At 45.5% G+C, this 18,350-nt stretch overlaps 1 protein-coding gene across 1 annotated transcript in view; it reads right to left on the bottom strand.

Annotated features, from left to right (window-relative positions):
- The window catches only part of LOC104516803 (elongation of very long chain fatty acids protein 6-like), a 67,355-nt gene that overhangs the window by 41,453 nt on the left and 7,552 nt on the right, over window positions 1-18,350 (bottom strand). The window contains exon 2 of the mRNA XM_010161250.1: window positions 16,410-16,547. Within this exon, the coding sequence (XP_010159552.1) occupies window positions 16,410-16,547 (138 nt within the window). The remainder of the gene's footprint in view (window positions 1-16,409; window positions 16,548-18,350) is intronic.

Here is an 18,350-nt window from a genome sequence, read left to right as displayed (position 1 = left end):
TGGTGTTTGCTCCCAGTTGTAAATTCACACGTAGAAGATGCACACTTTGCTTTGTCACATGATTGTCTTTCTGTGACCATACCTGTATCAAGAAAAAATAGCAGTAGCATAGATTACTGCAACTTACTGGGCCAGGAGGGGAGGGAACAACCCTTGCTTAGGGCATAAGCCGGGCAGAAAGCATTTATCTCTACAGCTGGGAAATACAGCTCAGCAACTCCAAGCCAAACATAAATGCTGCAGGCAAAGCTGCTCTGCTGCCTGTCAAATAACAAACATATTTGTATCCTGTCCTCTTTATCTGCACAGGTCCGGTGGGAAATAACAGAGCAAGGAGGCCAAACGCTGCCAAAATACGTGATGAAACTGCACAGAAGCTAGGAGAGATTGCACTTCGCTCTTACTGCCAGAGAAGTGCTTAGGTCTGGTCCAAAGCTATGGGGCATTCATGGAAAATTCCCTGCAATTTCAGAGCACTTTGGAAAAGTTGCCTATTAGTTGGTGGATAGTGGTTTTGTCACTTGCCATCCTGAACTCGGACAGCAAAACTCGACAGCTATAACAATCATTTCATTTCTTGCTCCCCCAACTCCCCCATCCCATATTTTTTCTTGATGAAACAACCTTTTTATGGGACAGAGCAGCTTTTGGTGATCCCACGTCCTGCGTGACCTCTTCACAGCCAGATGTGCATTGAACATCCATTCCCTTTGCCTGGGGTTCCCTGTGGTACCCCTAAAGCATTCAGTACTGTTTTTGGCTGACGTGGTTGGTAAGGCTACCACTCCCTATATGGGTGTGCTGACTATATCTGTATTGCCTACTAAGTGAAAAAGAAACATATGAAAAAGCTATTTCTAAACTAAAAAATTCCCAAGGCCCAACTTCCAGGGGTGAGTTAAACAAAGGTATCTCAAGAGGGGAACTACACATCTGAACACGGCTTCGGTCAGGTCAACCGCAGGAGTCAACTGAAGCTATTTACTACCTCCGCGTTCTGACAACAGTCATTAGCAGGGAGCGAGAAGGGGACAGACATGGCTGCAGACTTGCCTTCCCCTTTCCTGGAGATCAGGCTTGCCTTCCCCTTTCCTGGAGATCAGGCTTACGTGACTCCCACTCATGGTATGCACGTGGCGTCACCCCTGATCCTGGTGCTGCATTGTCCACTCAAGCCAAGAAGACCCCAGGCTGCTGAGGAACTTAAACACAAAATGTTTCTTTCTATTAAAGAAAAAAACCCAGTTTGTCTCTTTCTATTAATTTTTGGCTCGTCCAACACAACTGAACCCATCACAGTTCATTTCATTGGCATTCGTGGTAGTATGAGACCGCATTTGTACTGGTGCCAGCTTGTGAATCTGCACTGAGTAACACTTTCATTACTCTAGTGCCAGTTTTTCTTGCCACAAGACTCCACAGACTCATAGAATCCCAAAGTGGTTTGGGTTGGAAGGGACCTTAAAGCCCACCCAGTTCCAACCCCCCTGCCATGGGCAGGGACATCTTCCACTAGACCAGGTTGCTCCAAGCCTCATCCAGCCTGGCCTTGGACACTCCCAGGGATGGGGCATCCACAGCTTCTCTGGGCAACCTGTCCCAGTGCCTCCCCACCCTCTCCGGGAAGAATTCCTTCCTGATATCCAATCTAAACCTCCCCACTTTCAATTTGTCCCCGTTACCCCTTGTCCTGTCACTATAGGCCCTTGTAAAAAGTCCCAACCCCCAGCTTTCTTGTAGCCGCCCCCTCCCCCACAGGAAGGGGCTCTAAGGTCTCCCCAGAGCCTTCCCTTCTCCAGGCTGAACACCCCAACTCTCCCAGCCTGTCCCCATGGCAGAGGGACTCCAGCCCTTGGAGCATCTCCATGGCCCTACCATAGTATCATGAGACACACACGGACATGTGAATATGGATGGATTCATTCATAACTAGCAGTTAGGTTTATTATATACTCAGTATACAGGTACCGTACACTGATATAAAGTACTTTTCCCTACTAACAGTGGGCTCTTGGCAAACGCAGCTGACTTCAGCCCATAATTAATATACAAATGGGTTCACCTACCTCCAATACCTGTGTAACCTTGCTACTGTTCACACCCTTCAATGCTTTCACTTCTCTCCTGACAGGACAGTGCCGTTGTACAGACTGCAGTACAGAAATAGGGTTGGCCACATTCTCACTTTTGCCTTTGAGTCCCTTCTGGGGGTGAAGGCAGCCCAACGACAAGAATTAGCAGGAACAGATTTATGGCTTCTTCCCCTTTCTCCCTCTTCCTCCACTCGCTCACCCCAGGCAAGAGACAAACATATCTTAGACTGCAGAGCAAATGATGTCTCCCAGGGTCTAGGATTATAAACACGGTGCTCTCGGATGATCCTTAGCAAAGAACTCTCTCCTTGGGGTCAATCCAGCCAACTCTCAATCTGTGACTGTAGGGGAACAGCTTAACGGTTTGGAGACCCTTGAGCCTTGTCTACAAACCACTTCTAGGCTACAGCTATTCCTGCATCCCACGTGGAGCTGCTCCCCCATCTACCTGCACTCAAGCAGAGGTTGTTTCACTGGCCCTACTAAACACCTCTTGAACCATAAATGACCAGAGTGATGGGAGTGATGTGGTGGACAAGCTCACACTCAGCAGAGTGTTGTGCTGATGGATTAATGCGCAGAAAACTAGAGCTGCTCTACCACAAACTTTTCTGTGATCTTGAGCAAAGCAAATCTGACCATGTCCTTAGTCACAACCTGGTGCTGAATTCCCATGGAAATCACTTGAATAGATACCTTGTGGACTCTGGTCAGATGTCCTCAGAGTACTGGTTTCTCATTTCTACATATCCAAACTAATCCTGATACTCGGTTGAGTTTATCCAAGTCAATGACAACCGTCCTGCCCCTGCAACCTTCTTCATCTTGCAGACTTTTCAGTGTCTGCGGGAGGAAATAAGGCACAAAATATTGCCCAAGACCCTTCCTCTACTCAAACACACTTCTGATTATTCATTTCATTAATTGATTGCAGTAGGGAACTGCAGCATCAAGCACATCACATTTAGGACACATCTGCATTCTCCTTTTTAATACCTCTTCATGATTTGCAATGGATTTCTCTCATTTAGAGGCAGAATAACATTTCCTAATGCAGACTGAATTTATTCAGAAGCACAAAAGTCAGTTGCCTTCACTACTGACAGATGCACTTCAATGTAATTAGTTTCATGACTATTAATGAAATAACTCATTTGAACTTTTGCCACTAAAATGTTAATGAGGAAGACCGGATAGTGGTTTGGTAATGGGATACAGATCCTTTTACAGTTTGTTAGTTCAGATCTGGCCCACGTCCACTGCGACCAAAGGTCATTACTACCTGAAGGCTCTTGGATAAGCTGCGCCAGAGGAGTTGGTAGCATCAAGCCCACGCTTAGCAAGAAACAAGCCTTACAATTTGCTCTCAGCAGAAAAGCAAAGCGGAGAAAGGTCACTGCAGTGTGCTACTTTGACAGAAAACTGCCATTGTTAGGACTGTTGACCCAGCACCTTTCACTAGCACTGAACTCCGTGAAGGTGGAATAGAAATCTTTTGAACTGAAAAATCTTGTGAATTTTCTTGTGGGAGATACAATTAGCCTCTCCAACTCAATGCCGACGACTGTTGGCTTTTAGCACAATTCTGAAGAGAACTGGAAAAATAAATAAATACTAAACCCCATAAAAGACCATACTAGGTGTTTCTAACTTTTAGCCAGTCACTCATTAAGTTCAGAAAAGCATTTCAGAGATGAACCTTGTTATTCCTGGTATACGGTTCACCATCCCTACTCTAGCAAACCAAAAGGTCACACACAACCTTCAGCAGTAGCCCACGCACACTGCATCCACTCTTAAAAACTGGTACTCCTCTCTTTGGGTAGTGATGTGATTCAGCCCATACATAAGTGCATCCCAAAATTAATAAATTCAACCTGATGGCGCACCAGTGCAAGCCTTAAAAATTATCCTTACCTCTTCACAGACAGTAAAATGTGACAGGGAATGAAATTATTTGCTCAAGGACTTAGAGGAAGTGGGACTGATCACGACTTCACAGGGAACTTTAGGAAGCATGGGCACAACGTAATTACTCAAACAGAAATTCATATAGAATCATAGAATAATTTGGGTTGGAAGGAACCTTAAAGCCCATCTATTTCCAACTCCCCTGCCATGGGCAGGGACACCTTCCACTAGACCAGGTTGCTCCAAGCCTCATCCAGCCTGGCCTTGGACACTCCCAGGGATGGGGCATCCACAGCTTCTCTGGGCAACCTGTCCCAGTGCTTCCCCAACCACTCTGGGAAGAATTCCTTCCTGATGTCCAATCCCAATCCTTCTTTTTCCATTTAAACCCGTTACCCCTTGTCCTGTCACTACAGGCCCTTGTAAAAGTCCCCCCCAGCTTCCTTGTAGCCCCTTCAGGTACTGGAAGGTGCTCTAAGGTCTCATATATAAGGTCTATATACGTCTGAACATACAGATATTCAGGAAGAATTTACTGAGCAGCATTGTCTTAGAACCCACAGTGGACAGTGACCCCACACGCCTGCGTTTTTCCAATACCAAAATCTCTGCCGTGAGCTTGGGTTTCAGAGGGACGCTGCTCGGTGCCTTCTGCCAACCAGGCTCTCACAAGGTGCTCCTGACTAGGAGCCTCCTGGGGAGGTAGGACAACCATTAGTCCCTTTGGAAAGCTTGGGAGAGCCGGAGATACGCAAGGTCAAGCATCTCACTTCATACACCTCTCAAAGGGAAACGTCCACATTACATCCTTCAAAATCAGTCTTTTCCTATCATTCCCAGCTTTCACTCAAACATGTGCAGCAGAGTAACAGAAGTTGCACATACGACCCAAACAAACAATTAATTAACTAGTTAATAACCCTCCAAACCCCACACCAACGTAAATGAATGTGTTTTTTCCCCATGTTATGCATAGACCCTTCAGTAACAACCTGGCTGCTCAGTGCTTCCGCTTGCCCATCTCCAGTTGGGATGCGGAGTCACCCCTGCGGACCCCGACTGCACCCAGGCTGGGACAGCCCCTCTTGGTAAAACCCTCCACGCTAGAAAAGGCTCAAACAAAAAAAACCCAAAAACTTTGACTAATTAGACAGTCGCCAAGACACAGTAGTTAGTACTTTTACCTAGGAAGCCACGCTGTCCACCAGCATCGTCATCTAAGTACAATCACATTCAAATTACGTGTTTATTGACTTTATTACTTAATCCAAACAGATTGGATGGCAGCTTCTGGAACATACTGAAACAAGGCAAAGGTGATTACCTCAGTGTAGCTAAACTGTCTGAATTCAGAGACTCGTCAGGAAAAAAAGTGCCAACTTTTAATAGCACTGCTTGAATACTCTGCTTGGATTCTCTAGAAATGGGGCATTTTTACTCTGTATTTACATTTTTTCCCCAAACAGCAAGCTATTGCACAGTTTTCCTATTGACAGATCTTTTTACTGTTTGCAGTGATAATTTCTTTGGGTTTTTTTTTAGTATTTGGGTTTCTTCTAAAGTGGGATCTTCTGCACTTCACAGCGACGTGCCTGAAATAACTTTGAAGAAATAATGAGCCTCCCCTTACTTTACAGGTTCTCTAATACAATGTAAGCAGCTTTACAAGGCTTAGCTAGTCTCTGCTGACCTAACTGCATATTTTACTCCTACAATAAACTAAAATAAGCGGCCTGCTTCCACAGCAATTGACTAATTAACAGAGTGATTTTGTTAGTTACTCGTTAAAAAAAAATCCTAGTCTTTCAAAAATCAGACATACCAAGTAACAGTGGATGAGATTACTAGAAAGAGAGAGACACACAAACATCATTTCAATAAGGAGATCAATGTTGTGCTAAGGTTGATGTTTGGTTGGGGTTTTCAATTTCAGCAATTAAAAAAAAAAATTGGTGGGTTTTGGTTGTGTTTTGCTTTTTTTTTTTAATTTCCAGCAATTTTGGTGGGTTTTTTCTCCTTTTTCTTTGCCTCTGATTCATTTTCTCAAGCGCAGCGACTGTTCAAATCCCCGCAGGCTGCTGTGTTTGAGCGCTCGCCAACCAGCACTCCGGTGTTTATGTGGGATCCGTCTGCTACTGAGTCACTGCGTCCCTGCAGAGAGCATGAGGTCACTTGCTGCTGGATCAGCGCACCAGCCGCGACGGCCGGAGCTCAGCCGCACCGTCTCGATGTCTTTTACATAAGAGGCAGGCTCGGCTCCTCCGCCTGCCTGCCATAAACCTTCCTGCCTTTGCTCCAGAAGCAGCCAATAACGGGTTTTTTATTAACAGGCATATTTAGGAAGGATAAGCTGGTGGAATTTCCTCTCTGGACCACGTATGTCGCTTGCACCATGCAAAGGGATACGCACACTGTCTATACACAGTGTATATACACTGATATAGCAATGGGAAGAGAGGGCATTTAATTGGAAAAAAACACCCAAAACTATGTTCTCAGACTCGGCTCATCACTCCTGCGATGGCAGACAGCATTCAGATGTGCTGCCCCCAGCCTACCCCTTTTCTGCTTGCCCACAGAGGAATCGGCAATGATGCCTTTAAATTGCTATCATTAAACCCCCGAAGTGGCGCCGTACGGAAAAGGGACTAGGCAGCACTCCATTCAGTTCAAGCCACCGGGCAGAAAACTGCATGTTGATGCAAACTGACTTCATGAGGGTTTAATCGTTTTCTTTTCAATAATTTAATTCTATCGTATCTGAAAATTTGGTTTCTGAAACCCAAGTGACAGCTCTGAGGAGCAGTATTTGATCAAAACCAAGTATTTGATCAAAACCATTTGATCAAAAAGCTCAGTGGCCACAGTATTTTTCATTTCCTCATTTTCAGAGCTTCACCTTCTAGCTGATTAATCTGGGCAAGGGCGTAAGTAAATGAACATGAGAATCCAGCGGGAAACACAAGGCAAAGGTATCCCTACGTATTGCTACATCCACAGCATGGAATAAAGCTACGTAGGTGACAGATTAAACATACACTTCAGCCAATCCCATGAATGACAGTGGGCAACAGCAAAGAAAGGGATGCAGCTTGTCTCCAGCAGCTGTTTACGTGGCAACGAACCTTATTTCCCAAAGATGCCATCATCAGCGCTGCTAACGCATCAAACACCATGAACTAAAAACTGCACATGGCAGTGACATTAAACCCATGTTTTTACCTTGTTTCACTCAAGAAATTCCAGAAACACAACATCAAAGGTTTCTAGGTAGGGACTTGGAAGAATACATGCTTCTTCTAACGACATGACCATCTCAAGAAGAACTGACGGGAAACACTTCTGAAAAGGGCAAAATATTCCAAGGTGCCAAAACATTTTACAGTGTCATTATGCAGCTTTCCACGTGTTTACTGGACTGATGTTTGCATTAGAGTGCTCAAGACAACGCTTTGGGTTCAAAAACAGTCATTTACTCACAGCTTAAAGGCCAGAAGTGACCATCATCTATTCTGACCTGAGTATCTCAAGTCCCCACATTTAATCTAGGAACTCCTACACTGAGCTCAAGAAGAAATCCAGTGAGACAAACGCCCTCTTAAAATTTTTCCTCAGGGGGCATCTTCAGCGGCCCCCGAACCATCTGTGAGCACTCTCACGATTTCTCCAATCTTCCCAGTAACACCGTCAGTGCTGGAAATACACATCATATTTTTAACATTATCCAAAACAACCTTGTTTGTCTCTGTGGACATCTACCTGGCGTTCTTCTGTGGAAGGAAAACCTGACCTGCCTAAAATAGTAACAGCTGATGCACAGGCGCATTCTCCAAAAGAGCTGTCTGAAATCCCAGGACCTCCAAGCACCCCTGTATATACCATTAAAGCCCATAAACACTGGCTCTGTGTGCTTGTTTTCTTTACAAGGCACCTTACCGATGATTAAAAACATCAAGAAAAGCAGGGTTTTCTTCCTTCTTGGCTAGAACAAACAAATATCAACGCACTCATCGGCTGAGCGGCACAAGACAAACTGGAGAACGGTTAAGCTACCCACAAAAGTTAGACTGAAGGTCATTTCTTCCCTTGGGAAGAAATATCAAAGAAGAAAAACTTAGGATGGCTAAAACTAAAAGCAAAGCCTAAGACCTTAACCTCTGCCTCATCACAAGTAAGCACCAAGGCCCAGAAGGGTTCCAAACAAACTGCAGCTCACCGCCTGCTTAACACACCTTTTACGTATCCTTCTGGGGGTAGGAACCGAACGAAACGCTGCGCAAACAACTCGCTACGCAACTTGGAGGTGAAATTTTAATTGCACAAAAATAAAGGCCTTTGGCTTTATCATTACAAAACCAATTTTATCTTTGTCCTCTTGCATGTTTGAATTGCTCTTGATTGTGCAAATGAACACATCACCTGGTTGTGCAAGTTCCAGTAAGGTGACATTTATTCAGCAAATATATGTAAGAAACTGAATTTCTAAAATGTTAGATGCATAAATGTAGTTGTTTTCTTTCCTGTAATTATTCCAGGCTGTAATTTAAACACCATCCCTCCAATACAGCTAGGAAAAAAGATAAATTTTGCACCATGCACAGAGATCCGAAAGGCACCCCTTTCTGTAGCTGTGTATGTATTATCAATCCAATCTCATATTTCATGTTGGATGCTGATAAAATGCTTCTTAATGACAATTTACGGGGCAGAAGCAAAGCGGAATTTCACACAGAAACACCTAAGCCCAACCACGATGTCTTCACACCCATATCTCAGTAATACTGAGAAGAATCACTCTGCCAAGGAGTGCACGCATCACCAGCCAAACAAAAAGATTTTGAGTTGGAACATGGTATTTATGTGTTCTTTCCCTTTCTGTGCCTTATAAAGCATTCTTCGGCAGTAATCTCCCTACTGTTCCTCCGTAAGAATTGCCTTTTAGAACTGCCTTTCGGAAGTTTGCACGTGTGCATCCATCCACACACAGGTCACAGCTACATATCCTGAATAATCCAGGTAAATAATCCAGCAAGTATCACAAAACCCTGTATTTTTTAATTGCAGGTTTACAGGGAAACTAAGAAAACCATTGCCTGTGTCTTTCTCTGGATTTGTACTACCCAGTTCTGGAAAGATCTGAATCCTCTTGGGCAATTCCAGCAGCTTTCTGGCTCATGTATATGCAGTCAAATTCCTCTATCAGATGCCTCGGAGCTAATGCATCTCTGAAGCCAAACAAAAGTATGCTGTAATTCCAAGATCTTCACTAGTGATAAAACTTACCAGTGGCATCTTGAGTAGAGTTTGATAACATTTAAAACTGCCTCTGGTCTCAATCCTCCTCAGTCAAGAAATGGATGTGCCAAGCAGGTGCCAAAAGAAAGCCAAGACTGATGTTCACCTGCTGCTCTGCTTCGGTTACTGCTATTAATTATGCATAAATTCCTTGAACTTTCACGCGTTTATGGATATCTTGAACTCCTGGTCTCATTTTGCTGGCACTTATCAAACTTTCAAAGGACTTGCCTGCCTCAGGTGGGGTCTTCTCTTCTGATTTGGAGCTACAGCATCACTACTGCGACACCGCAACAAACGGGGAGCCCCGAGGCAAACAGAGCAGCTCACCCCACAGAGCTCGGAGAATTATCTGGGATAATGTTTTATTTGTGCAGCACACACAACATCCTGTGTGACCAAAGGGCTGGGGCGGGCAGCTCGGGTTCCCCAACCACGCAACGTGACTACCTGAAGCCAGCACAAGCCGTAATCACCGCTGATCCTTTTCTGGGAATGCCCACAGGGTGCCGAGCCTGGAGCATCCCGCCTCCTTCCTGCAGCTGGCAAGACGGTCCACAGTCTCTCTGCAACTCCTCTTGCATAACCAAGGACCAAATCCAGCCCTCGGTATTTTTAGATAGCAAACTGAGCTGAAATACCCTTTGGTACGTGGTGCAGGTTACCTGAATCGGTCCTAAAGAGCTGTTGGGGAGGGGTGGGGGGGGGCATCACATAAAGTCAATCAACATACCTCACACAACCAAGGGTGCAATTAAAAGGAAAATTCCCAAATGGCTCAGCCCACAGTTTTGCACAGGAAATGCAACAGAAATAGAGTCCCACATTTCTGCTCTAATTGTTTCCTGTTTACATCAAACCCAGCACTGAAAGGACCCTACAAAGGCATCACCATAATTGCTAAAGGCTGCCCAGGCTGGTCCTGACTATGCCTCCCCTTCTTCCCATTCAAATTCTCTCTGCCCTGGACTCAGAGGAAGAGGTTTCAATATATAAGAGGTTCTTTTCTGCTGTCCATTAAGCACATGTAGTTTTAGCTACCTTTAACCATGAGGAGTGAGTGATCCAAAAAGATAAGACAGAACACAGCAAATTCCTCCTGGCCTTTCAGGAAAAGGCAGCTGGAAGTGTCTTGCAAAGGAGCTCATTTTCTAAGCCTTCAAGATGTTGACCAGGAGGTTTTGGTGATATTTTTTCCTGGACTCATTCTCCAGTCTTTCTGATTATTTCCTAGGTATTTTATCTGCCTAAACTATATGGACTATATTAGAGATTTAGACTGGACATTCAGGAAGGAATTCTTCCCTCAGAGAGTGGGAGCACTGGGACAGGTTGCCCAGAGAAGCTGTGGATGCCCCATCCCTGGAAGTGTCCAAGGCCAGGCTGGATGAGGCTTGGAGCAACCTGGGCTATGGAAGGTGTCCCTGCCCATGGCAGGGGATGGGACTGGGTGGTCTTTAAGGTCCCTTCCAACTATTCTGGGATTCTATGATTTGACGAATTGAACTAAATCTAATACAGAAAAATGTAATCATCTTAACAACAATTAAAAAGTATAATGAATGAATCAGCTGGCTCTGTAATCTTCTAAAACAGAAGATTTGTTTTAGAAACAAAATTTGCCTTTCACAAGAAAACGTGACTGACTCTGAAAACATCACAAAAACATCACAAACCTGTGATTTTCCTCTCCTCACACAGACGCTGAAGGGCAGAGAAGAAGAGATGGATCTCTGCGCAGTTCTGCAGGCACAGGACTGGGGAAAGAGCACCCAGTGTCTACACGAGTTTGCAGTTGGGGATGTCCATCGTTCCTCTACTGATAGATAGTAAAGAAGAGCGTTACTGTAATTCTGGTTTGGGTACTCCAGCCTGGTCACACCAACCTAAGCACAATACTGCATCATCCGTTGTTACTGAGGAATAGCTTATGTAAAAGCTATTTTACTCCTTTCTAAAAGGTCACCATTTAAATACAGAGCTCAGCCTGTCTCTATACTTAACTCTCAGGCGAAGTCCCACGCAGAGCATCCAGAACCCTACAAGTCACGTGTTTCCATGTTCTCAGGGACTTGGCTCCCTGATTTTCATTTGACCTCTAGGAAAACCTTTGCTTTGAGAAAAGACACCTGCACCTACATTTGGTCTGCTATGCCTGTTGTATGGCTAGGACAGCTACTACGGTCCCATCCATGGAGACCAAAAAGAAGTACTAAATAAGAAAGCCTTGGTGTCTCAAGTAAAATAATTATTTTATAACTGAACAGTAATTGCATTAGAGATTAACTCTTAGTAGAGAAAAAATGACTCTACCCACAGAATAACCTAAAGGCAATGGTGATCTTTCTTCAGAGAGCTTTTTCTGCAAGGTGAGAACATTTCACATCTCATTAAAACCTGAAATAGTCTTGTGCTTTTTTGCTTCTGGTAGTCTGTACTTCACGCTTCACTTCCTACTTGTTTGACTTAAAACTTGGTCCTGACCAAGGAATTGACCTGCAGAAAAGCCTTAAATTGAACTGCTGAAAACTTTGCTACTAGCAAAGTCTGAAAACTTTGCTACTAACAGCCCGCATCGCTACAATGGCACAGGTTTAAGAACTGGTTTAGGGCTCCTACATTAACTGCTTATCAGACTTAGGATGGTTACTCAAGTGACACTAAAAGTAGTGTCCTAATATATTGCTGGAGAAGTTACAGAATAAAATGGTATAGGAAAGAACCGTAAAGTTGCTGTTCTACATTTCACTTGGAAGAAGGAACCCTGGAAGATTTGAAATGAAACCTTCTCTGAATCCAGTGAAACGAACCTTAAAAGGTCCAACATGTTGGGGTTTTAGATCCAGTTCACATTCACTGTCAGAGATGACTAAGAACCAAAAGCGAAGATTTTCAATATTCAAAAACTCTAATATAGTTGAAACCTGGGCCTAAATCTTTCACTTTGTGCATGTAGATGTGCTGGATCTTCATCCTGGAAGCAGCGAAAGGATAGCATTTCACACAGGACCACAGTGCTACTTTCTACTGAAGAGTGATAAAAATATGTTGTTGGCATTCTTGTGACTACAGCCTACTGGATAACACATTAACCTTTGGTGAGGAGTCCAAATACACACACAGATATCTACCTAACTTGAATTAGAAATACGTCTACTGGGATAAGCTATTTCACAAAACAGTTACCTAACGGTGTGACGGGACACCTCTCTCTGCAGAGCCCTGGACACTTAGAGAAGAGTTCATTGCTTTTGTTTAAAAGCCAAAAAAAATCAAAAGATGTTTTAAACTAAACATATCATACCCTGAAAAAGTTGTGGAGCATGATAAAGAAGTCCTGCGGATGGAGCACCGCCACTGGGAACTGCAGACTCCAGCTCTGGTTACGCAGGTTTCATCATATACCAGTGAAAATGCTGTAGCCCTTCATGAGCTAATACACTGCCAGGAAGAATTGAGAGGCATCCTAATTACAGTATACTTGTTAAAAAAAAAAAAAACAAACCCCAACTGTGTTAATATTTGCAGAAGAACAGGTTTAGCCCAACTTCCGCAAAAACTGCACAGATCTGATGGAAAATACCCAAACCGGTGCTTCCATTAGGTGCAAAAGCATTTTGTCATAGCTGGGGAAGAGTTGATGAACAAAACCTGTCGTGTCCAAGTACCTGCAATATGACTGCAATACATCCACGGGGTATCCACATCAGCATCTCTTTGGACTCAAGCAGATTTAAACAGAGTGTGAGATGTTTACTCATAAATCAGTCAAATATGTAAATCCTAGGATTTGCACACATTACCTCAAGTTATTAGGTGATGAAAGCTGATCCAAGGAAGGTCGGCAGGCATTTAGTGCCAACATGCACTTAAGAAAACAAGAGACAGAAACCCATGACAAAATATTTAGGAAAATCGCATACGGATTATCTCTGGAAGAGAATCAAGTCTTTCTATGGCTTTGAACCTCTCCTCAAGTTAGCATTCTTCTATGGCTGCTCACGGCAAAGAACAGAACTTGACCTATGGCATTAGTGGATGCTTTGCCTCAGCAAAAGCCAGAAGTGCTGGGTTTGCTTCCTGAAACACAACAGCAAAAACGTAGCAGCCACAGTCTTAGAAGCTCCTTTTGCACATGGTTCTGACACCAACCACAAGAGATCCCTCCAAAGGGATGAGTAGTCAATTGGAAGATGCTCTCTGCTCGTTCAGCTGCAGTGATACACCTGCAATGCTGAATCAACCAGGAAATCATGAATTATCTTTAAAGATGGAACACTGATTCTATGGTTTAAATAAGGCAGATGTGCGTGTGATGTGCATTTAGTTTAAAACCTGACTTACAAGATCCGAATGCCCGAATCCTGGAGTACCACCAAATCCTAGCTAGATTAATTTTTAATCACTGCAAATCAGGATAGAAACTGCCAGCTAGCAGAGGGCAGATTAAACGTTAATGTAGTCCAGAAACTTTGCAACGGAATTGCTGGAGAAGCACTCCAATGCCAAAAGAAAAGACGCTCAAGCAATACAGAATAAAGTGGATGACACTTATTCTGTTGTGCCGTAAGCAGCAGGAAGGTAGATTTCTCCCTGGAATCTGAAGAGGGCTGGAAGCATCCTGAGCTAGGCTTCATCCCAGTGAACACGGTCGCATGGTCTGCTGGGCAGCTTCTGAGACTTCCTTGGCTGGCACAATGTTTTATGCCCGATTTGCACCAAACCAAATCCGTTTCACTCTATCAGCCTTCCACCCCATGCCTCTGCCTGGCAGCCGCGTACAAACACCCTTTCAAAGCCAGTGATGCTGCTTAAACTCCAGCATCAGGCTCCCTTCTGCTGGTGGTTTCACGTTTTAGTCCAAGTGCAGGAGAAATTCATCCAAGTACCTGGGAAATACAAGTACTCTTTCGGAGAGCTGCCAAGCCTGAAGCTTTTTGAAAGTGTCAACATGCTGTGTAGTCCAGTAAGTAGTACTGGATTAAACATGAATGCTAAAGGTCTATTAAAGTCATTAAAATAAACTTAACAACTTAGACTTAATAACCTCTGACTGCATTAAGATGTCTCTGCAGGCTTGTAAAACAAACAACTGGAAAATCCGGCCTAAGTATCCATATAACTAATATATGGATATTTCCTTGACGCTGCCCACAGCCCAAAGCATCTTCCAGAGGTACAAATCTCTTCTCTTCTCTTAAGGAAAAAAGCCAAGTGGCCAGTTTCGGGTGGGGATATGGCACAAAGGGCCAACCAGGGTGGGAGCAGGCTTAGGGTTTCCAAGGCAAGGGTACTCGGGGAAGGCAACGAAGCCTCCTCCTCGGCTCTGTAGAAGAGGGCATTGGAAAGCTGGGTGGCAAAGTCCTGGATTCCATTTTCCATTGACAAAAATACAAATCAAAAAGTGAGTAAAGCCTAGTGACAAACCCTTAGTATTGCCACTGAAGTGCCTGGAGCGCTCTTGGAGCTTGGTTCAAGAAGCCGACAGTCATTTCCACTACGAAGAAACAGCTAAGAAGACACCAGAAGAAGCTGTGTGTTTAAAGCCCTCCAGCACTTAAAACTGTCACAATCAAAAATGCCAAGATTTTCAAACCTGGATTTTCTGTTTGTGACTGCTAATCATCACTGATCTCACTGAACTTGGAATGCTGAGTCCTGCAGTAAGAAATGCCATAAATATTGTTTAGCCTGAAAAAAAAAAAAAAAGAAAAAAAATCAATAGTGCCTAAAAAGAACCAAAAAGGCAGCCCTTTCCAGGCTGACGTTCCCTAAAGCAGAGCTTTAAGGGTGGTTCTGTTCAGCTGCCACGGCTGTGCAGAGCCGGCATTTCAATCCGGGGGGGCTTCCAAGGCACTGTCAGTGCTGGATTCTGCTTGGTGATATTGGGGAGCACTGTCTGCCTGATCCCAGCCTGACCCAAAACTGATAATGAGGAAAAGACATGAGGGAAAAAGCAGTTTCCATTCACAGCAATGCCGCTGCAAGGTACGACCCCCTGGGAATGCGTACATAACCCTCTCTGAGCCATGAAGGAAGAAGTTGCCTGCTAATTAGTTCCCTGGTAATTAGCCATGGAATGTCATTCTTTGCATGAAGATTGCTGGGAAAACATTGGACATCATCTGATTCAAAAGAAAGAGAACAGAGTGACAGCAACTTAATGAGATGGGCTTCAAACTTGCCCTAAGCAAGCTGGACAAGAGGTGAGGTGACCTGTTTAGAAGAGACTGAGAAGACAAGACAGTCACAACCATCTGGGATACCCACAGACAAAATTTAGGAGCCTGGGCTGTACAGGGTAAAAACCTAAAGATATGATTGTCCTTGCATGCTAACCTGGATCCTCATAGATTTTGGGAGTGTCACCCGAGACCAGAGTACCACTGGTATTTGGGAAGACATGCAGGAAACAAGCCGTACCTCCGAGCACCTGAGCATCTCACATCAAGAACAGACACTCCTTGAAGTGGCAAAAGACACGGATGCTTCACGGCTCCGGGTGACAGATCAAAGCGGGAAAGCAAGCAGGGCTGGGAGGGCGCCGGGCTGCTGCAGCTCACCCGGAGAGGAGACGGATGAAGCCCTTCCAGCATCACCCTGTGAGCAAGGGGGGTGGTACACGGGGCCTTTGATCACTCACCCTCCTCCTGGAGAAGCTCCGCTGTCTCACTTCCAGACACAGGCTGCCTGTGTGGTGCCTTTTACATTTAAATTTAAATCAGTGGGTCAAAATAGCGTTGGGGGGCAGGACCTGACCAGACAGTAAGAACAGAAGCAGCTGGTGGTGCACAGTCCCAGGCAGTGATGCTGGGGATGGCCCTGTCCCAAAAGCAGCGTCTGAGAGCCCTCCCTCATGCATGGAGGGGGTTCAGACTCCCTCTATTTTGTTGCTATTATTCACTAAGGGGTGAATTATATCAACGTCCGCACCCAAGCATAGAGAGCTCCCACCACCCCGGGAGCCAAACACGCCGATCATACCGTGTCCAGGGCACAGCCCTTGTAACAGTGATAAAAATCAACGCATCCAGGGAACAAGAAGGAAAAAGGCAGCGCAAGAGTGAGTCAGCAAACCTCGCAGAGTCAGGCGAGCATCTCTGAACGCACCGCGAGGCTGTTCACGGCGCAAAGTCGCGTCCCCAAGAAACTGGACGGCACAGAGGTCCTTCCCTTTTGCAAGGGGGCCTCCGCGTTTTCGTACTGCTTCGGGGAAGGCCTTAACGCGGATTTCTTCCATCCTGAAGTCTGGGAAAGGAAAATAAACCTGTGCCATGCTGAAAAAGCCGGAGATGGGAATGTGGAAATATGGTAAAGCAGAGGGTGTCAGCCGTGCTGCTCTGCCAGGCACCGTGATAAAGGCTGCAGGGTTGCAGGATTAGCCCGGTCACTCTGCCGGCCATGAAACACCCCGCGAGGCCTGTTTACAAATTAGCCTGTGGTCCTGCTCATCCTCCTGCATCGCTCTGCAAAACCAGTGACTTAGGGCCCAGTACCCCTACGATGCACCCCCATCATGGGCGGACCTGCCCCTCCGCAGACAGCCACGGGTGAGCAGGTTGGAACTTCTCCTCTCTGGGGTCACACAAATCCCAAACGACTACACCGAGTCCAATGGACACAGCTGCAGAAAGCAGTGCATGGGAAGAAAATCCAAAGTATGAGGCCAAGAGGTTTTACCAAAGTCACCAGTTTTCAAGTCACCAGAGAACTTATTGGAAGTTTTTCTCATCTAAATCCTGTTTTCCTACCACTTTGAAAATGCAGACACTAATTAACTCATATTCTTATTCACTCTGGCGCCCTGAAGCGGATACTTGCTTTTGTAAATGATATGTATAAAGCAAAAGCTATTTAATACCTGCTTAACATATATCCGTAACCTTCAGAATGTCTCCGATGAGTCAACACGCAGGCTAGAACTGACATTTCTTTCCCCTTTCTGTTCCATAAGGCTTTCTCCAGCACACAGCCCGGACCACGGCAGACGGCACCCAAACCCCTTCCCACATCAACTGGTTCAACACTGGAGACGGGCAGTTTTACCCTGGAAGAGGAGCCCTTGCACAGGGAGGATTGCACATGAGCCAGTCTCTGGGAAACAAGCCCTTTTCAGTTTAATCTTCATGCTTTCTACTCATCCCCCACATATTACTATTTACTCCACAGCCACATCCTGCATTTACATCCTTCTTCATAAGCATTTCTGCAGGAAGCATCCCGGGGGGATGTCCCCCAGCCTATTCCACCTTCAGCAGCACTTGCATCTGCCTGAATCACAGCTACGCCACTCCTGCACTCAAATTTACATCCTTTTCCCATTCAAGTCCCAGGTATGTCTCCCGCTGACTCGGACAAATCCCAGACAGGGATTTAATAGGGAAGGTCCTTGGAAGCCTGCAGTTCTCTGGATGGGTGCCTTACGCACTCTTTGAGCAAAGCAGGTCGTGCAGGATGGTCTAGGGACCAGACGGCCGGGCATTATAGCAAACCACGAGGTCCAGTTGGAGAAGAATGTTGGCGTAACGCACAACTTGGAGCGTTCATCCCTGCTCACGCAGCTAGAAGGGAACCTGCATGGGTGTAGCATTTTGGGCACAGGAGCACCTCAGCATACGTGCTCGTATGGATCCTGAGTACCAACGGACACGTCACCTCCACGCCACGCTGTCTCCAGGATTCCTTTCAGGAAAGCCACACAGGCAGCCTCTGGGCAAGACAGCTGGAGCAGCCTGACGATTTGTTGCCTCAGTCAGTCCCTTCTGCTCCACCGCGGTGGCTCATGGCCCCAGAAGTCACGACAGGCCACCCTGGCACCAGTGGCCAGTTCACTGACTGCAGCCGTGGTTGCTTCTGTGTGGCACGGGGCAAGAGTTCAGCCCTGGGATGCTACTCCAGCAACAGCAAAGCCGAGGCAACCCACCCTGACATCAGCCTTGTGCAACCTGGGTGACAGGGAGGCTGTGCCGGTTGCCTCACCGGCTGGCTGCCACTCAAGGAGCAGAATTTCATCCAGCAACCAGGGAAAATGCAAGTACCAAGTTAATGCCC

This window comes from Eurypyga helias, unplaced genomic scaffold, assembly GCF_000690775.1.
Source record: "Eurypyga helias isolate BGI_N326 unplaced genomic scaffold, ASM69077v1 scaffold7361, whole genome shotgun sequence".
Taxonomy (NCBI): Eukaryota; Metazoa; Chordata; class Aves; order Eurypygiformes; family Eurypygidae; genus Eurypyga; species Eurypyga helias.
Note: the sequence above shows the minus strand (reverse complement) of the source record. Positions and strands in the feature narration are given on the sequence as shown.